Source organism: Moschus berezovskii, chromosome 17, assembly GCF_049115385.1.
Source record: "Moschus berezovskii isolate FMDL1 chromosome 17, NW_MosBer_1.0, whole genome shotgun sequence".
In the NCBI taxonomy this organism is placed as follows: Eukaryota; Metazoa; Chordata; class Mammalia; order Artiodactyla; family Moschidae; genus Moschus; species Moschus berezovskii.
Genome location: NC_142476.1, coordinates 16,210,112 through 16,229,800, shown reverse-complemented (window position 1 = coordinate 16,229,800; position 19,689 = coordinate 16,210,112). Strand labels below are relative to the sequence as shown.

Here is a 19,689-nt window from a genome sequence, read left to right as displayed (position 1 = left end):
AAAAGAACTTCCTGTGTATTTAATGCCAACTGAAAAAATATACTGTAGTCTCAAGTTAAAAAATTTGATAAAACACATTTTGAAATTATAGCCAAACTAATGTTCATCCAGGGTGGATATTAGAAAGATTGCTTCTGTTTTATTTTGTTTTGCTTTTTAAACCACAGATAGTCTCCTTTGGTTAGGCAGGAAACAAGATTTTATTCAAGTTTCAGATGTTTTTTATTTCTTTAATAAGTTGGATTGCAAAACCATGGTTATATTTTGTAATTATAATCATTTACCATATGTCTTTATAAGTTCATATGCAGAAGTGGACTCTGGGACTTGAAAACCGCTAATGAGGAGGACATTCTCACACTTAGCTACATGTTATAATCACTTGGGAAGCTTTTAATGATGCCTAGGTCACACTCCAGGTCAAGGACATGACAAGTCTCTGAGGGGTGGGATCCAGGCATTAGTGAAAATTCCCAGGATATTCCAGTGCACAGCTGTGGTTCAGAAAGCCTGAGGCTGGATCTCAAGGTATAGCAATGAGATTCAAATCTGCCAAGAAAACATACTTTTTTGCATAATTTGAAACAAATTCCATTATTAGTTCCATACAGAAACATGTTATGCTTTCATGGTTGGAACTTGGGATTTTAACCAGCTATACACATGCAATAATGTATGTGGAAGATAGGTCTTCTACCAAACGTGTACTTAGATACTAAAATGTAGTTTTCTCAAGGCCGGGTGATCACAGAGACTAGGAGAGCTGGGTAGCATCCCGGGAGTGCTGCGTGGAGCGCACTCCGTGAGCTGGGCCTTGAAAGATGCTCAGGATCAGACAGGAGACGAGGCGCTTCAGACAACAGTGAACTAGGATTACCATGGAGAGCGGGGAGCAGATGGTCTAGCTGGACTGGGAGCAGGTTATCTGAAGTGCAGCAGAAAGAGGAGACTTGGAAGCGAAAAGCTGGGATTTAGTGGTTCAAAGTCTTCGAGTATCAGGAAAGAAACTTGAACTTCATGCTGCAGGTAATGTGGTGGGACTGAACACCTCTGAGCAGGGGAGGCACAGGACCGATTAGGAGAAGAGAAGCCTGCAGACTCTGAGATGGGAGGGGCGGGAGTGGTGACTGGCGGGGGGGGGAGGGGTGTTTAGAGAAGGTGGGCCCCGTTAGAAGCATACTCTTATTTGAGTTAAAACGCATTGGAAATCAATACACCATTCCAAATGTAACTTCTCCAAAAGAACATTTTATTTTTTAAATAGACTTGAAGATCCAGTTCTCAAAAAAAATGAACAAGACATTAGACCACAGGGGATACATTCTTGCAGTTTTAAGACACCTTTGAACTCAAATACATGTTTCCCCTCTCATTTAAACAAACTTTACTAGAGAAAAAGTTTCACCATATATTTAGGTAATTGATAAATTATTTGATAAATATAACATAATTTATATTAATATACACATATCAATCTCACATATAAAAGAAACAACTATAAAAGTCCATTTATTTTGATTAGCATAAAACTTGTATTTGAAAAACTCCTCAGTCAGGGTTAAAAAGATAAATCACATAGTCACCCCTCGCTTCTAAGCAAGTGCTCTGGTTCTTGAAAAGGACGTGAAAATGATTATAGTGCAACTTCAACTCTGTATTTAGTTCAGAAATCCTGTTTATTTCTGCTCAAACATATCTACCTAAAGTTCCTCACCAGAGATTACAAAGGGAAGGACCTCAAACATGTCCTTCAGGAGTAAAACAATAATTACTCTGGTCCACTCTTAATTTCTCATTTATATCCTTCTCAAGGCAACATTTCTTTGGCCCAGTTTATGCTACTACCTATAGAAGTCTGAAACACCACCTATAAAAACATAATCTGAGTTTAGAGCATAGTCCCTCCTCTGTGGCCGCTGATGTGAGCACAGAGCTGGGAGCTGTCCCACCCGAGTGTCCAGAGCTACCTGAGCTGTTTCCTGTTTCCATTCCATTGCATGCATGCATGCTCAGTTGTATCCGACTCTTTTGCAATGCCATGGACTATATGTAACCCACCAGGCTCCCCTGTCCCTGGGATTCTCCAGTCAAGAATACTGCAGTGGGTTGCCATTTCCTTCTCCACATTCCGTTGTATGACCTACAGTAAATTTGCAAAGTCTGCTTTTCTGAAATACGGGGCTTCATTTTCACTCTGCCCTTTATAGATGAGGTGAAGAGCCCACAAAGGCTCTCATGCAACTTGAGGTTATCTGATGCGGCCCTACAGACTGCTGACATTCAGGTAACATGTTTAAAGTAAGACATCTCCTTTATTAAAGTGGGGAGAGAAAACCACCTATAGCCAGAATTTAGACTGGATTCCAATTCTCTTAAAGAGTGGAATTCTTTGTTAAGAAAACATCAAGGCTGCCGTGTTCACTTTGGCCTGAGCTGGCATTCCTGCTACAAGAGTCGGAGCCCTCTGTCTACAGAAGCCTGAAACTGATGCTGAATTATTTTTTATTTCTTAGACTGGTTTATTGTTATTAAAAGGGTGAAGAACAAATGCCAGACATAAATTTTATTGCTTTTCTAAATCATCAGGAAGTTACAAATAATTTTTAAACACAGAATTTTACCCTGTTACTCTAAGCATATTTTCTAGCAATATGCTTAGTTAAGGAAGTCAAACTTGTTCAAATTCCAAATCTGCAGTGTTGTCCTTTTTACTGTCTAAGGGCTGAATTAGTGTACATATATTTCTAAAGGCTCTTTATGATAAACATATAAAATACATTTTGTGGGTGTTAAATAATTACTCAATAGTCAGCTTTCATCTTTGAACAAAAATCCTTTCAAAATCACTTTCTTTAAGAAACAAAATGCAGTTTCATTTTGAATTTTGTTTCTCTGAGTTTGGAGATTTTATTTTTTTTTTTAATTTCTTCACCTAATACTACGAGGGATGCTGTGTTGACTTACCCTATAAATTCAACTGTTATTTGAGGGAAAACACACACAATGTTCAATTCCAAATTCCTACATTTTTCAGAAAAGTGTAAAGGATGGTGAGATGTTCAAGTCACAGTAAAATACTAGCACTGTGACTTAACAGTTGCATTCATGAGACTAAAAAGAAACTGGAGAACAAACTTTGTGGATTATTCTTCTCCTTCTGTTTTCATTGAGACATAACTGACATACAGGTATAACTTGAAGATATTATGGGCTTGGTTCTAGACTACTGTGTTAAAGTGAGCATCTCAATAAAGCAAGTAGTATAAATTGTTGTATTTCCCAGTTTTATGTTTAAACTGTCCTTCAGTCTACTAAGTGTGCAGTTTTATGTGTCTAACAAAAAAAGTACAAGTCTTAACTAAAAATAAGTTATTGCTAAGATTGCTAATCACCACCTGAGCCTTCAGTGAGTTATAGCAGGAACCAGAATGATAACTGAACACAGATCACCATCACAAACAGAAAAATAATTTTAAAAATTTGAATCATTGCCAAGAATTACGAAAATGTGAAACAGATACATGAATGAGCAAATGCTATTGGAAAAATGGCACCAATAAACTTGTTCATACAGGGTTGCCATAAACCTTCAATTTGTGAAAAAATAAAATGCAGTATCTGCAAAGTGCAATAAAGTGAAGAAGAGGAAAATGAGGTATGCCTATGTAACACTGTACAAGTTCATGCTGTACAGCATGATTTGATAATGTATACGCTGAAGAGTTACGACAATACATTTCTTAACACCCAATCATTCTTAGGATTACAAATGTTAAGATCTACTCTCTTAGCAATTTGCCAGTGCCGTCATTCCTTGGATCTGAGGCAGATTGGTGCCAGATCCCCCATTCCTTCCCCAGCAAATAAATATCTGAATGCGTGAGTCCTTTAACATGGCACAACACCAGCAGCTCTCTTTATCTGGGAACGAGCAACTGTCAGGATATCAACTATTGTACAATATAGAATCACTGATTACGGTCACTATGCTGAACTGTGGTGCTGGAGAAGACTCTTGAGAGTCCCTTGGACTGCAAGGAGATCCAACCAGTCCGTCCTAAAGGAGATCAGTCCTGGGTGTTCATTGGTAGGACTGATGTTGAAGCTAAAACTCCAATACTTTGGCCACCTGATGTGAAGAGAGACTCATTTGAAAAGACCCTGATGCTGGGAAAGATTGAAGGCAGGAGGAGAAGGGGACGATAGAGGACGAGATGGTTAGATGGCACCACTGACTCAATGGACATGGGTTTGGGTGACCCGAGGAGTTGGTGATGGACAAGGAGGCCTGGAGTGCTGCGGTTCATGGGGTCGCAAAGAGTTGGACACGACTGAGCGACTGAACTGAACTGAACTGATGCTGTACATTGCGTCTCAGTACTTGTTTATCTTATAACTGGAATTTTGTACCTTTTGACACCTGTCACGCAGTTCCACCATCATCCTTAGCCCCTGCCTCTGACAACCAGAAATCTGGTTTCTTTTCCTGTGAGTGTAGATTTTTGGATTCCATGTATCAGTGAGGTCATTCAGTATTTGTCTGTTTCTGTATGACTGATTCACTTGGTGTAATGCCCTGCTGCTTCTGCTGCTAAGTCACTTCAGTCGTGTCCGACTCTGTGCAACCCCATAGACAGCAGCCCACCAGGCTCCCCTGTCCCTGGGATTCCCCAGGCAAGAACACCGGAGTGGGTTGCCATTTCCTTCTCCAATGCGTAATGCCCTAGAGTTCTATAAGTGCTGTTGCAAATGACAGGGTTTATTTTTTATGTTGAATGGTATTCCACTGTGTGTGTATATATGCGTATGCATATACACTTACATGTATGTGTGTATACATATATATATATAATCTGTATATCTCACGTTTTATTTGCCCATCCATCTGGCAGTGAACACTGAGATTTCTTTCATGTCACAGTTATTATAAATAATTCTGCAATACACAGGGAGGTGCAGTTATCTTTTCCATATGGTGGTTTTGTTTCCTTTGGGTATATACCTGTGGTGGAATTATGGACTCAAAAGGTGGTGCTATTTTTAACTTATTGAGGGACCTGTATACAGTTTTCCATAGTTGATGTATGAATTTACTGTAGATCTTAACATATTAGTATAATCAAAATATAAATTGATACATAGGTTTGTAGAAAATAATTAGCGCTTCTGCACTGCCAGACTGGTAGGTTTTTTCTGCTGAGTGGTAGGTCCAGCACCAACTCCCTTTTTTCTGCAAGGAAAGACAAAAAGACAGCATCAGAGGTAAACACAGTTAAGTACAGAAATTAAATTCTAGCAGTCCATTTGGAAACAATGAAAAAAAATGTATTTTCAACACCAAGAGTCACTGAACTGGGAAATGATTTCTTTCTTAAAAATGATTTCATTTCTTTAAAATGGTTCTTTTAAAGAAATTTCAAATGTTCAATTAGTCTCACTCCAGGAATCCCCTTTCTATATCTGCATTATACTTTTGATTCTAACACAAGAAATAGAGCAGTTGCATTTACTCAGTAAATATTTCCTTATTTTAGTTTAGGACCAGTGGGAAAGGCTAGAGAGAAACATTCATTTTCCCTAAAATGCAATTTTAATTCTGGCTCTGAGATGAAACCTTTACAAAGGTAATGATATCGAGCATATTAAAGTTCACTGGTGCCTCATTTATCCCTCAGTTCAGTTCAGTTCAGTTCAGTCACTCAGTCGTGTCCGACTCTTAGCGACCCCATGAACCACAGCATGCCAGGCCTCCCTGTCCATCACCAACTCCCGGAGTTCACTCAAACTCATGTCCATCGAGTTGGTGATGCCATCCAGCCACCTCATTCTCTGTCTTCCCCGTCTCCTCCCACCCCCAATCCCTCCCAGCATCAGACTCTTTTCCAGTGAGTCAACTCGTCGCATGAGGTGGCCAAAGTATTGGAGCTTCAGCTTTAGCATAAGTCCTTCCAATGAACACCCAGGATTGATCTCCTCTAGAATGGACTGGTTGGATCTCCTTGCAGTCCAAGGGACTCTCAAGAGTCTTCTCCAGCACCACAGTTCAAAAGCATCAATTCTTTGGCGATCAGCCTTCCTCACAGTCCAACTCTCACATCCATACATGACCACGGGAAAAACCATAGCCTTGACTAGATGGACCTTGGTTGGCAAGGTAATGTCCCTGCTCTTTAATATGCTATCTAGGCTGGTCATAACTTTCCTTCTAAGGAGCAAGCGTCTTTTAATTTCAAGGCTGCAATCAGCATCCGCAGTGATTTTGGAGCCCAAAAAAATAAAGTCTGACACGGTTTCCACTGTTTACCCATCTATTTCCCATAAAGTGATGGGACCAGATGCCATGATCTTCGTTTTCTGAATGTTGAGCTTCAAGCCAACCTTTTCACTCTCCTCTTTCACTTTCATCAAGAGGCCTTTGAGTTCCTCTTCACTTTCTGCCATCAGGGTGGTGTCATCTGCATATCTGAGGTTATTGATATTTCTCCCGGCAATCTTGATTCCAGCTTGTGCTTCTTCCAGCCCAGCATTCCTCATGATGTACTCTGCATATAAATTAAATAAGCAGGGTGACAATATACAACCTTGACGTACTCCCTTTCCTATTTGGAACCAGTCTGTTGTTCCATGTCCAGTTCTAACTGTTGCTTCCTGACCTGCATACAGGTTTCTCAAGAGGCAGGTCAGGTGGTCTGGGATTCCCATCTCTTTCAGGATTTTCCACAGTTTATTGTGATCCACACAGTCAAAGGCCTTGGCATAGTCAATGAAGCAGAAATAGATGTTTTTCTGGAACTCTCTTGCTTTCTCCATAATCCAGCGGATGTTGGCAATTTGATCTCTGGTGCCTCTGCCTTTTCTAAAACCTGCTTGAACATCTGGAAGTTCACGATTCACATATTGCTGAAGCCAGGGAATCACGTGTTCTGGTTAGAAAGGCCCCTAGGTAACCAAAACTCACATTACACTGTTTTGGGTAACAAAGAGAGCTTAATAATATCTATTATCCAAGTCCATCATTGCACAAAGAAATATAGTGCAAGCCATATAGGTAATTTTGAATTTTCTAGAAGCTACATTTAAAAAAACAAAAAGAAGCAGGAAAATTAGTTTCAATTATATCTCGCCTAATCTGGTATTCATGGAGTGTACATATTTTGTATGAAGTCTTTGATGTGTACTGTGCACTCAAGCTCATTTTACACAGAATGAAACACTTTTGATGTCCTTGAAAGCCACTGGCTCTGGAGCTGGAAAACACAATTCCACCCCTGCTTAGGAAACTGACTACAACAGACAAAGTGAACAGTGAAAGTCACTCAGTCATGTCCAGCTCTTTGTGACCCCATGGACTGTACAGAATTCTCCAGGCCAGAATACTGGAGTGGGTAGCTGTTCCCTTCTCCAGGGGATCTTCCCAACTCACGGATTGAACTCAGGTCTCCTGCATTGCAGGAGGATTTTTTTTTTTATTATTTAATTGGAGGCTAATTACAACATTGTAGTGGTTTTTGCCATATATTGACATGAATCAGCCATGGGTATACATGTGTTCCCCATTCTGAGCCCCCCTCCCACCTCCCTCCCCACCCCATCCCTCAGGGTCATCCCAGTGCACCAGCCCTGAGCACCTTGTCTCATGCATGGAACCTGGATTGACGATCTATTTCACATATGGTAATATACATGTTTAAATGTTATTCTTTCAAATCATCCCACCCTCAAAAAGTCTGTTCTTTACATCTCTGTCTCTTTCGCTGTCTCACATATAGGGTCATCGTTACCATCTTTCTAAATTCCATATATATGTGTTAGTGTACTGTATTGGTGTTTTTCTTTCTGGCTTACTTCACTCTATATAATAGACTCCAGTTTCATCCACCTCATTAGCACTGATTCAAATGCATTATTTTTAATAGCTGAGTGATACTCCATTGTGTATATGTACCACAGCTTTCATATCCATTCGTCTGCTGATGGACATCTAGGTTGCTTCCATGTTCTAGCTATTGTAAACAGTGCTGCAATGAACATTGGGGTACACGTGTCTCTTTAAATTCTGGTTTCCTCTGTGTGTATGCCCAGCAGGGGGATTGCTGGGTCATATGGCAGTTCTATTTCCAGTTTTTTAAGGAATCTCCACACTGTTCTCCATAGTGGCTGTACTAGTTTGCATTCCCACCAACAGTGAAAAAGGGTTCCCTTTTCTCCACACCCTCTCCAGCATTTATTGTTTGTAGACTTTTCGATGGCAGCCATTTGGCTGGTGTGAGATGGTACCTCATTGTGGTTTTGATTTCTCTGATAATGAATGATGTTGAGCATCTTTTCATGTGTTTGTTGGCCATCTGTATGTCTTCTCTGGAGAAATGTCTGTTTAGTTCTTTGGCCTATTTTTTGATTGGGTCATTTGTTTTTCTGGAATTGAGTTGCAAGAGCTGCTTGTATATTTTTGAGATTCTCTGTCAATTTGCTATTATTTTCTCCCATTCTGAAGACTATCTTTTCACCTTCCTTATAGTTTCTTCCTTCATTGTGCAAAAGCTTTTAAGTTTAATTAGGTCCCATATGTTTATTTTTGCTTTTATTTCCATTACTCTGGAAGGTGGGTCACAGAGGATCCTGCTGTAATTTATGTCAGAGAGTGTTTTGCCTATGTTTTCCTCTAGGAATTTTATACTTTCTGGTCTTACATTTAGATCTTTAATCCAATTTGAGTTTATTTTTGTGTATGGTGTTAGAAAGTGTTCTAGTTTCATTCTTTTACAAGTGGTTGACCAGTTTTCCCAGCACCACTTGTTAAAGAGATTGTCTTTTCTCCATTGTATATTCTTGCCTCCTTTGTCAAAGATAAGGTGTCTGTAGGTGTATGGATTTATCTTTGGGATTTTTATTTTGTTCCATTGATCTATATTTCTGTCTTTGTGCCAGTACCATACTGTCTCGATGACTGTAGCTTTGTAGTATAGTCTGAAGTCAGGCAGGTTGATTCCTCCAGTTCCATTCTCCTTTCTCAAAATTGCTTTGGCTATTCAAGTATTTTTGTATTTCCATAAAATGGTGAAATTATCTGTTCTAGTTCTCTGAAAAATACTGTTGGTAGCTTGATAGGGAGTGCATTGAATCTATAGATTGCTTTGGGTAGTATACCCATTTTCACCATATTGATTCTCCCCATCCATGAACATGGTATATTTCTCCATCTATTTGTGTCCTCTTTGATTTCTTTCATCAGTGTTTTATAGTTTTCTATATATAGGTCTTTTGTTTCTTTAGGTAAATTTATTCCTAAGTATTTTACTCTTTTCATTGCAATGGTGAATGGAATTGTTTCCTTAATTTCTCTTTCTGTTTTCTCATTGTTAGTGATAGGAATGCAAGGGATTTCAGTGTGTTAATTTTATATCCTGCAACTTTACTATATTCATTGATTAGCTCTAGTAATTTTCTGGTGGTATCTTTAGGGTTTTCTAAAATGTAGAGGATCATGTCATCTGCAAACACTGAGAGTTTTACTTCCTATTTTTCAACCTGAATTCCTTTTATTTCTTTTTCTTCTCTGATTGCTATGGCTAAAATTTCCAAAACTATGTTGAATAGCAGTGGTGAGAGTGGGCACCCTTGTCTTGCTCCTGACCTTAGGGAAAATGCTTTCAATTTTTCAGCATTGAGGATAATGTTTGCTGTGGGTTTATCATATATGGCTTTTATCATGTTGAGGTATGTTCCTTCTATTCCTGCTTTCTGGAGGGTTTTTATCATAAATGAATGTTGAATTGTGTCAAAGAGTTTCTCTGCATCTATTGACATAATCATATGGTTTTTATCTTTCAATTTGTTAATGTGGTGTATTACATTGATTGATTTGTGAATATTGAAGAATCCTTGCATCCCTGAGATAAAGCCCACTTGGTCATGATGTATGATCATTTTAATATGTTGTTGGATTCTGTTTGCTAGAATTTTGTTAAGGATTTTTGCATCTATGTTCATCAGTGATATTGGCCTGTAGTTTTCTTTTTTTTGTGGCATCTTTGCCTGGTTTTGGTATTAGAGTGATGGTGGCCTCATAGAATGAGTGTGGAAGCTTACCTTCCTCTGCAATTTTCTGGGAGAGTTTGAGTAGGATAGGTGTTAGCTCTTTTCTAAATTTTTGGTAGAATTCAGCTGTGAAGCTGTCTGGACCTGGGCTTTTGTTTGTTGGAAGATTTCTGATTACAGTTTCAATTTCTGTGCTTGTGATGGGTCTGTTAAAATTTTCTATTTCTTCCTGGTTCAGTTTTGGACAGTTATACTTTTCTAAGAATTTGTCCATTTCTTCAAAGTTGTCCATTTTATTGGCATATAGTTCCTGAGAGTAGTCTCTTATGATCCTTTGTATTTCTGTGTTGTCTGTTGTGATTCTCCATTTTCATTTCTAATTCTGCTTATTTGGTTCTCCCTTTTTTTCTTGATAAGTCTGGCTAATGGTTTGTCTATTTATCTTCTCAAAGAACCAGCTTTTAGTTTTGTTGATTTTTGCTATAGTCTCCTTTGTTTCTTTTTCCTTTATTTCTGCCCTAATTTTTATGGTTTCTTTACTTCTACTAACCCTGGGGTTCAATTCTTCTTTTTCTAGTTGCTTTAGGTGTAGAGTTAGGTTATTTATTTGATTTTTCCCTTGTTTCTTGAGGTAAGCTTGTATTGCTATGAACCTTCCCCTTAAGACTGCTTTTACTGAATCCCATAGGTTTTGGGCTGTTGTTTTCATTTTCATTCGTTTCTGTGCATATTTTGATTTCTTTTTTTATTTCTTCTGTGATTTGTTGGTTATTTAGAAGCATGTTGTTTAGCCTCCATATGTTTGTGTTTTTAATAGTTTTTCTCCTGTAATTGACATCTAATCTTACTGCATTGTGGTCAGAAAAGATGCTTGGAATGATTTCAAATTTTTTGAATTTACCAAGGCTAGATTTATGGCCCAGGATGTGACCTATCCTGGAGAAGGTTCCGTGTGCACTTGAGAAAAAGTGAAATTCATTGTTTGGGGATGAAATGTCCTATAGATATCAATTAGGTCTAACTGGTCCATGGTATCATTTAAAGTATGTGTTTCCTTATTAATTTTCTGTTTAGTTGATCTATCCATAGGTGTGAGTGGGGTATAAAAGTCTCCCACTATTATTGTGCTACTGTTAATTTCCCCTTTCATATTTGTTAGCATTTGCCTTACATATTGTGGTGCTTCTATGTTCAGTTCGGTTCAGTTCAGTCGCTCAGTCATGTCCGACTCTTTGCGACCCCATGAATCACAGCATGCCAGGCCTCCCTGTCCATCACCAAATCCCGGAGTTCACTCAAACTCATGTCCATTGAGTCGGTGATGCCATCCAGCCATCTCATTCTCTGTCATCCCCTTCTCCTCCTGCCCCAAATCCCTCCCAGCATCAGAGTCTTTTCCAGTGAGTCAGCTCTTCACATGAGGTGGCCAAAGTATTGGAGTTTCAGCTTTAGCATCAGTCCTTCCAATGAACACCCAGGACTGATCTCCTTTAGAATGGACTGATTGGATCTCCTTTCAGTCCAAGAGACTCTCAAGAGTCTTCTCCAGCACCACAGTTCAAAAGCATCAATTCTTCATGGATCAGCTCTCTTCAGAGTCCAACTCTCACATCCATACGTGACCACGGGAAAAACCATAGCCTTGACTAGACGGACCTTTGTTGGCAAAGTAATGTCTCTGCTTTTTAATATAATATCTAGGTTGGTCATAACTTTCCTTCCAAGGAGTAAGCGTCTTTTAATTTCATGGCTTCAATGTTGGGTGCATATATATTTATAGTTGTTATATCTTCTTCTTGGATTGATCTTTCGATCATTATGTAGTGTCCTTCTCTGTCTCTTTTCACGGCCTTTATTTCAAAGTCTATTTTATCTGATATAAGTATTGCTACTCCTGCTTTCTTTTGGTTTCCATTTGCATGGTGTATCTTTTTCCAGCCCTTCCCTTTCAGTCTGTACGTGTCCCTGGTTTGAGGGGGGTCTCTGTAGACACATGTATGGGGTCTTGGTTTTGTGTCCATCCAGCCGGTCTTTGTCTTTGGTTGGGGCGTTCAACCCATTTACGTTTAAGGTGATTATTGATAAGTATGATCCCGCTGCCATTTGCTTTGCTGTTTTGGTTTCGGGTTTATAAACCTTTTCTGTGTTTCCTGTCTAGAGAAGATCCTTTAGCGTTTGTTGGAGAGCTGGTTTGGTGGTGCTGAATTCTCCCAGCTTTTGCTTGTCTGTAAAGCTTTTGATTTCTCCTTCATATTTGAATGAGATCCTTGCTGGGTATACTAATCTAGTTTGTAGGTTTTTCTCTTTCATCACTTTAAGTATGTCCTGCCATTCCCTTCTGGCCTGAAGAGTTTCTACTGAAAGATCAGCTGTTATCCTTATGGGAATCCCTTTGTGTGCTATTTGTTGCTTTTTGCGCTGGTTTTAATATTTGGTCTTTGTGTTTGATCTTTGTTAATTTGATTAACATGTGTCTTGGGGTGTTTCACCTTGGGTTTATCCTGTTTGGGACTCTCTGGGTTTCTTGGACTTGGATGGCTATTTCCTTCCCCATTTTAGGGAAGTTTTCAACTATTATCTCCTCAAGTATTTTCTCATGGCCTTTCTTTTTGTCTTCTTCTTCTGGGACTCCTAAGATTTGAATGTTGGGGTGTTTAACATTGTCCCAGAGGTCTCTGAGGTTGTCCTTGTTTCTTTTAATTCTTTTTTCTTTTTTCTCTCTGCTTCATTTATTTCCACCATTCTGTCTTCCACCTCACTTATCCTATCTTCTGTGCAGGCAGATTCTTTACCAACTGAGCCACCAGGGAACTGCAAAGGGAACCAAATGTGGACCCGTTGGTTATTTACAGTGTGCCTGCCCCAGCAAACCCCTGGGGTGCCTACCTCATGTAAGAGTTAACCGTGTTAATGCTGGAGACTTTAATATTTCCCTTGGTGGGAGAGGCATCTCTATGAACCAGCACTGTCATAGCACAGTACCTGTTCCATAGCTATTTCCTCAGGGTTATTGTGGAGAGAGATTCAATAGTTAGGCCTGATCACTATATTTCTCTAATGGAATCCCTTCTTAAAATAGAGTTATAAATAGAAATCTAATATGTAAGAAAGATAAATAGCAGTAACATAAACTTAAATATTCATTTGACATAACAATGTAGATAATTGAAGATGATTAAAATGCAAAAGTGAATTACTAATCACAGCTTTGTTATATTACCTTCAGCATTTATTAACATCAAGTATTTAAAGACACTTGAAGCTCATGGCCTATATGAAAACAATTTTCCTGGTTGACTTTAGCCCCAGTGGCATCCTTAGAGAACCCAGCAGATATATAGTGTTGGGTAGGCCCACATGGCCATTTTAGCCAGTATGTTTTGCCTTTCCCTCTGCCCCTGTGGTCAAAGACACCTCTGTGCTTTTACTATGAAGTTGCCCTTCTTATTACCCTTTGTAGAATCTGCTCCCAAATTTGTGATTATAATCTAGGGTAGTGCCTTGCATTACCAGTGGAGGGAGGTGTATCTTCTTGTCACAGCTTTGCAGACATACATTCTGGCACAAAAGAAGAACTTCCACAAAAAATTCATAAGAGAAAACTATCAAGCCCGGGTCCCCTGCACAGCAGGCAGATTCTTTACCATCTGAGCCACCAGGGAAGTCCAAGAGAGAACAATATGAACAGTCATATGTCAACAAATTGGACAACCCAGGATAAATGAACAAATTTCTAGAAACACAGAGCCCATGAAAGCTGAATCAAGAAGAAATTGATAATTTGAATAGTCCTATCACTACAAGTGAAATATAATTTGCAACTTAAAAACTCCCTTCCAACAAAAGTCCAGGACCCTATGGCTTCACTGGGGAATTCTACCAAATGTACAAAGAGCTTACACAGATCCTTCTCAAATTCTTCCAAAAGACTGAAGAGGAAGAAGCACTCCCAAAGTCATTCCATCACCCTGACACCAAAACCAAACGCACTACCAAAGATGAAAACTGTGGGCCAGTATCTCTTTGAATATAGATGTGAAACTTCTCAACAAAATATTAGCAACCAAATTCAGCAATACATAAAAAGGATCATATAACATGACCAAGTTAGATTCATCCCAGGAGCACAAGAATGGTCCAACATACTCAATTAGTATGATATACCACATCGACAACAGAAGTGAAGGAAAAAAAAACCACATAATAATCTCAATCAGTTCGGTTCAGTCACTCAGTCGTGTCTGACTCTCCGCAACCCCATTAATCACAGCACGCCAGGCCTCCCTGTCCATCACCAACTCCCGGAGTTCACTCAAGCTCATGTCCATCAAGTCAGTGATGCCATCCAGCCATCTCATTCTCTGTTGTCCCCTTCTCCGCCTGCCCCCAATCCCTCCCAGCATCAGAGTCTTTTTCAGTGAGTCACCTCGTCGCATGAGGTGGCCATACTATTGGAGTTTCAGCTTTAGCATCAGTCCTTCCAATGAACACCCAGGACTGATCTCCTTTAGAATGGACTGGCTGGATCTCCTTGCAGTCCAAGGGACTCTCAAGAGTCTTTTCCAACACCACAGTTCAAAATCATCAATTGTTTGGTGATCACAGTCCAACTCTCACATACACACATGAACACTGGAAAAACCATAGCCTTGACTAGACGGACCTTTGTTGGCAAAGTAATGTCTCTGCTTTTTAATATAATATCTAGGTTGGTCATAACTTTCCTTTCAAGGAGTAAGCGTCTTTTAATTTCATGGCTGCAATCAGCATCAGCAGTGATTTTGGAGCCCCCAAAAAATAAAATCTGACACTATTTCCACTGTTTCCCCATCTATTTCCCATGAAGTGATGGGACCAGATGCCATGATCTTAGTTTTCTGAATGTTGAGCTTTCGCACAATTGCACTCATCTCACACATTAGTAAAGTAATGCTCAAAATTCTCCAAGTCAGGCTTCAGCAATACGTGAACTGTGAACTTCCAGATGTTCAAGCTGGTTTTAGAAAAGGCAGAGGAACCAGAGATCAAATTGCCAACCTTTGCTGTATCATCGAAAAAACAAGAGAGTTCCAGAAAAACATCTATTTCTGCTTTATTGACTATGCCAAAGCCCTTGAGTGTGTGGATCACAATAAACTGAGGAAAATTCTGAAACAGATGGGAATACCAGATCCAAGGAGATCCAACCAGTTCATCCTAAAGGAGATCAGGCCTGGGTGTTCATGGGAAGAACCGATGTTGAAGCTGAAACTCCAATACTTTGGCCACCTGATGCAAAGAGCTGAATCATTGGAAAAGACCGTGATGCTGGGAAAGATTGAGGGCAGGAGGAGAAGGGGACGACAAAGGATGAAGTGGTTGGATGGCATCACTGACTTGATGGACATGAGTTTGGGTAGACTCCGGGAGTTGGTGGTGGACAAGGAACCCTGGCTGCTGTGGTTCATGGGGTTGCAAAGAGTCAGACACGACTTATCAACTGAACTAAACTGAACAGATCGATAAGATTGTATAACTTTTATTCTATATTATGTTAATGTGGTGTAACACATTGATTGGAGAAGGCAATGGCGACTCACTCCAGTACTCTTGCCTGGAAAATCCCATGGACAGAGGAGCCTGGTAGGCTGCAGTCCCTGGGGTTGCGAAGAGTTGGACATGACTGAACAACTTCACTTTCACTTTTCACTCTCATACATTGGAGAAGGCAATGGCAACCCACTCCGGTGTTCTTGCCTGGAGAATCCCAGGGACGGGGGAGCCTGGTGGGCTGCTGTCTATAGTCGGACAGAGTTGGACACGACTGAAGCTACTTAGCAGCAGCAGCAACAACACATTGATTATTTTGCAGATGTTGAACTATCCTTGCATCACTGCCACAAATTCTACTTTATCATAGTGTGTGATCCATTTAATGTTTTGTTGAATTATGTTTGTTAAGGATTTTTTGTGCCTATGTTAATCAGGTTTATTAGCCATGACTTATTCTAAATATTTCATTAAACTGTGAATTATTTCCTTAAAATTTAAGTTTTATGTTTAAAACCTCTATTTTCCTTAAACAATATGAATTTGTATACTTTTTAAATTCTCAGTACCCCTAGCAGAGTTTTTTCATTTTCATAGATCAAGACAAAATTAATGAGATGACTTGTAAATCCTACTCCTTTCAGTAATTTTAACCCCATCAGTTCCACTGCCACTTAGCAAATTAAGAAAACATAAAGGGGAAATCAAATAATGCTGCTTTTAATTCTTCAGTATAACATATAAATAACAACTCTAAATGAAATCTGTTTTTAGCTACACAGCTTCTTACAATGACCTAAGTTATACAGACAAATGGAGATCTTCATCATAAAAATTCTAGTGAATATAAATGCCAAAGTCTTCACAGGGAACCATTTAAAAGTTCATCTGGGCCACTAGTCCAATCCAAGGAGGAGGGTATACCTAGGGTGGGGAAAACCCCATAACTGTCCATGATTTGCTATAGAACTTAAACCTCAAACTCCACAGAAATTTTTCTTACAGTCATAGTAGCTGACAAAATTCTGCACAAATTCCTCCTGCTTCAGTGATATTAAAAGTAGCTAAAAACATTTCTAGTAATGAAATGAAATCCAGACAGTGTACTCATGCAGGCACATTAAAAAAATATAGCATGCAATACAGAAGACAAACAAAAACTTCACAAAAATATGTCAAAAGTAAAAAGGCCAGAATAAGTTAGAGGAAATGTGTTTTGATTTACCCTTTCATCGCCTCCTCTCTCTGCTGCTTCTCTTTCTCCTTCTTCTCCTTCTTCTCCTTTTCCTTCTCCTTCTTTTCCTTCTCCTTCTTTTCCTTTTCCTTCTCCTTCTTCTCCTTCTTCTCCTTTTCCTTCTCCTTCTTCTCCTTTTCCTTCTCCTCCTTCTCCTTCTGCTCCTTCTCCTTCTCCTTCTCCTCCTTCTCCTTCTCCTCCTTCTCCTTCTGCTCCTTCTCCTTCTCCCTCTCCTCCTTCTCTCTCACATCCCTCTCTTCCTTCTCTTTTATTTCCTTTGCCTTCTCCTTCATCTCCTTCTCTTCCTTCTTCCAACCAAAAAGACATCGGTACAGGCACGTGCAAACTACTATAACAGCAACAACTACAAGAAGACAGGAAACACGTGACATGTGATGCTGAAAACTAACTACCAAGATTCCAAACCAAGCAGAAGAAAGCAACGTGAGTTACGTTTATTTCTGACCATTTCTATCATCAGAAAATACTATTTTATTTAAGCCCGTGTACATTTACATTCCATGTTGATTCTTCAGTATCTAAATCCAGCCCCCTGGAATCACTTGAACAGTCCACAGTAAGTTAGAGCCCTTATTTAATTTAGAAAATTATCCAAAGCATATTTGGGAAGTAGACTCACATGACCAATGGTCATGGTCATTTTCATGACCAACTGAAAAAACATGTATTATTTAGGGTTTGTTACTAAGAGGACATGTAGAATATAAAACAATACACAATCACCAACATAAGGCAGTATATCATAGAAAAGGTCAGGTGTTAGTAGACTGTTCTACTGTAAAAATTACAGTAACTGAGAATCATTGAAAAAATAATGCACATTTCATCTTCATATTCCATCATTATTTAAGTGGTATTAAAATTTGAGATACTTACTTGCAGTGAGAATAGCCAGAGCAATGATTCCTGCATCTGAGAAAAAATTTAAAAAAATTTGAAGATATGAAACACATATGGATCCCAGATAGCAGCTACACTTTAATTTTGATCATATCATCTAAGAACTACAGCAAAAATGTTTATCAGTCTAGTTTGAGCACGACTGCTGAGTGCATCCAAGTCATTTTGGTTGCAGAACCCTTTTAAATAGATTCCAGGTACAGGATCCATCTTGTTAAACTCTTAACAGGAACCTCCCTTTTCATTGTGTTGTTATCGAGTACAGCCTAACAACACCAGGTTATCGAGTACAGCTTATTAGGGGCTTCCTAAGTGGCTCAGTGGTAAAGAATCTGTCTGCCAATGCAGGACATGCAAGAGATAGGGTTCAATCCCTGGGTTGGGAAGATCCCCTGGAGGAGGAAATGGCAACCCACTCCAGTATTCTGGCAGGCTTACAGTCCATGGGGTCACAACTAGTTGGACATGACTTAATGATTTAGCACAAGCACACCAAGACTATTAGAATTCACTAGATTAGAGAAAATTAACTACATGTGTCTATATATCCCACCACTTAACATTTGTCATGGTAGCTGCATTAATAACATAATTGTAAATGTCAATTATTACTAATTATTTGTGACACATTGTTTCTTCCCTACCTACAAATGATTGAACCATCATGTTTCCATATAGAAATCTAAGGTTTCATAATGCAGGGTTATTAATACTCAAAATAATACCTAAATCCTCAAAGTCTTCAAGTGATGGTATTTCTTCACTGGGATTGGGATATCCTAAGGGAAAAAATTGGAAATAAAAGGAAGACTAAATAAATCTTAAAGATCTATAAATTCATTGCTGTTGGTTTTGCACCTTTTTATAATTTATAATTATAATTTAATTTTCCTTATAAATTATATTGTTTCTCATTCAAAGTTGCATCATTAAATATTATAAACTTTTATTTTAGCTTAAATTATATTATTATATTCAGTGCCATTAGCATTCTTCTTCTGGTCTGTTGATAGTCCTGTGACTAACTCTATGTACAGCAAGCAAATTTATCATCAGCATAGTCTCAAAATCAGTCTTGAATTCAATGTGATTCTAGATAGAGGAGGGCTTAAAAGTGATTTATAAATTGCTCTGGAGTAGACTCCTCAACATAATACAGGCCATTTATACAATACTCATAGCGAACATTACACTCAATGTCGAACGACTAAAACTTTATTTTCAGGTCAAGAACAAGACAGAATTCCTGCATTTGCCACTGAAGTCAACATAATATTGGAAGTTTGGGTCACAGTCATTATGCAAAAAAGAAATTAAAAATATCCAGATGGGAAGGAAGAAATAAAATGATCTCTTTATAAATGGCATGATCTTTCACATAGAAAGCTCTCTAAAGATCACACATACATTCACACAAATGCACACAAGTGCTAGAACTAGTACATTAATTCTGCAAAGTTGAAGGATACAAAATCAACACACAAAACACAGTTGTGTTTCTATACACTAACAATGAACAACCCAAAAAGGGAAGTAAGCAAACAATTCAATTCACAATGGCACCAAAAACATAAAATACTCAAATAAGTTTAACCAAGAAGATAAAAGACTTGTACATTGAAAAGTATAAAAAAATTGCTGAAAGAAAGTGAAGAACATTTAAATAAATGAAGGAGATTTCAAAACTTACTAAAACACTACAATAATCAGGACAATACTGGCATACAGACAGACGTACAGACCAGTGGTGTAGAATATAGGGCCCAGAAATAAACCCTTGCTTGTATGGTCAAATGATTGTTCACAAGGGTGCTAAGAGCATTCAATGGGAAAAGGGCAGCTTTTTTCAACAAACAATTTTCAGAAAACTGGATATCCACATGCAAAGGATGAAATTACACCTCTGTGATATACCATATACAAAAAGTAATTAAAAATGAATTGAAAAACAAAGGACATATAACTAT

The 19,689-nt window shown here is 38.7% G+C and overlaps 1 protein-coding gene across 1 annotated transcript in view; it reads right to left on the bottom strand.

Moving 5' to 3' along the window:
- Nucleotides 1-4,462: 4,462 nt before the first annotated feature.
- LOC148775075 (membrane cofactor protein-like) overlaps nt 4,463-19,689 on the bottom strand; it is a 51,297-nt gene continuing 36,070 nt past the window's right edge. Inside the window, exons 8-11 of the mRNA XM_088845021.1 lie at nt 18,448-18,501; nt 17,699-17,734; nt 16,793-17,165; nt 4,463-5,230 (exon numbers count right to left, since the gene is read on the bottom strand). Of these exons, the coding sequence (XP_088701147.1) occupies nt 5,158-5,230; nt 16,793-17,165; nt 17,699-17,734; nt 18,448-18,501 (536 nt within the window). The 3' untranslated portion in view covers nt 4,463-5,157. The remainder of the gene's footprint in view (nt 5,231-16,792; nt 17,166-17,698; nt 17,735-18,447; nt 18,502-19,689) is intronic.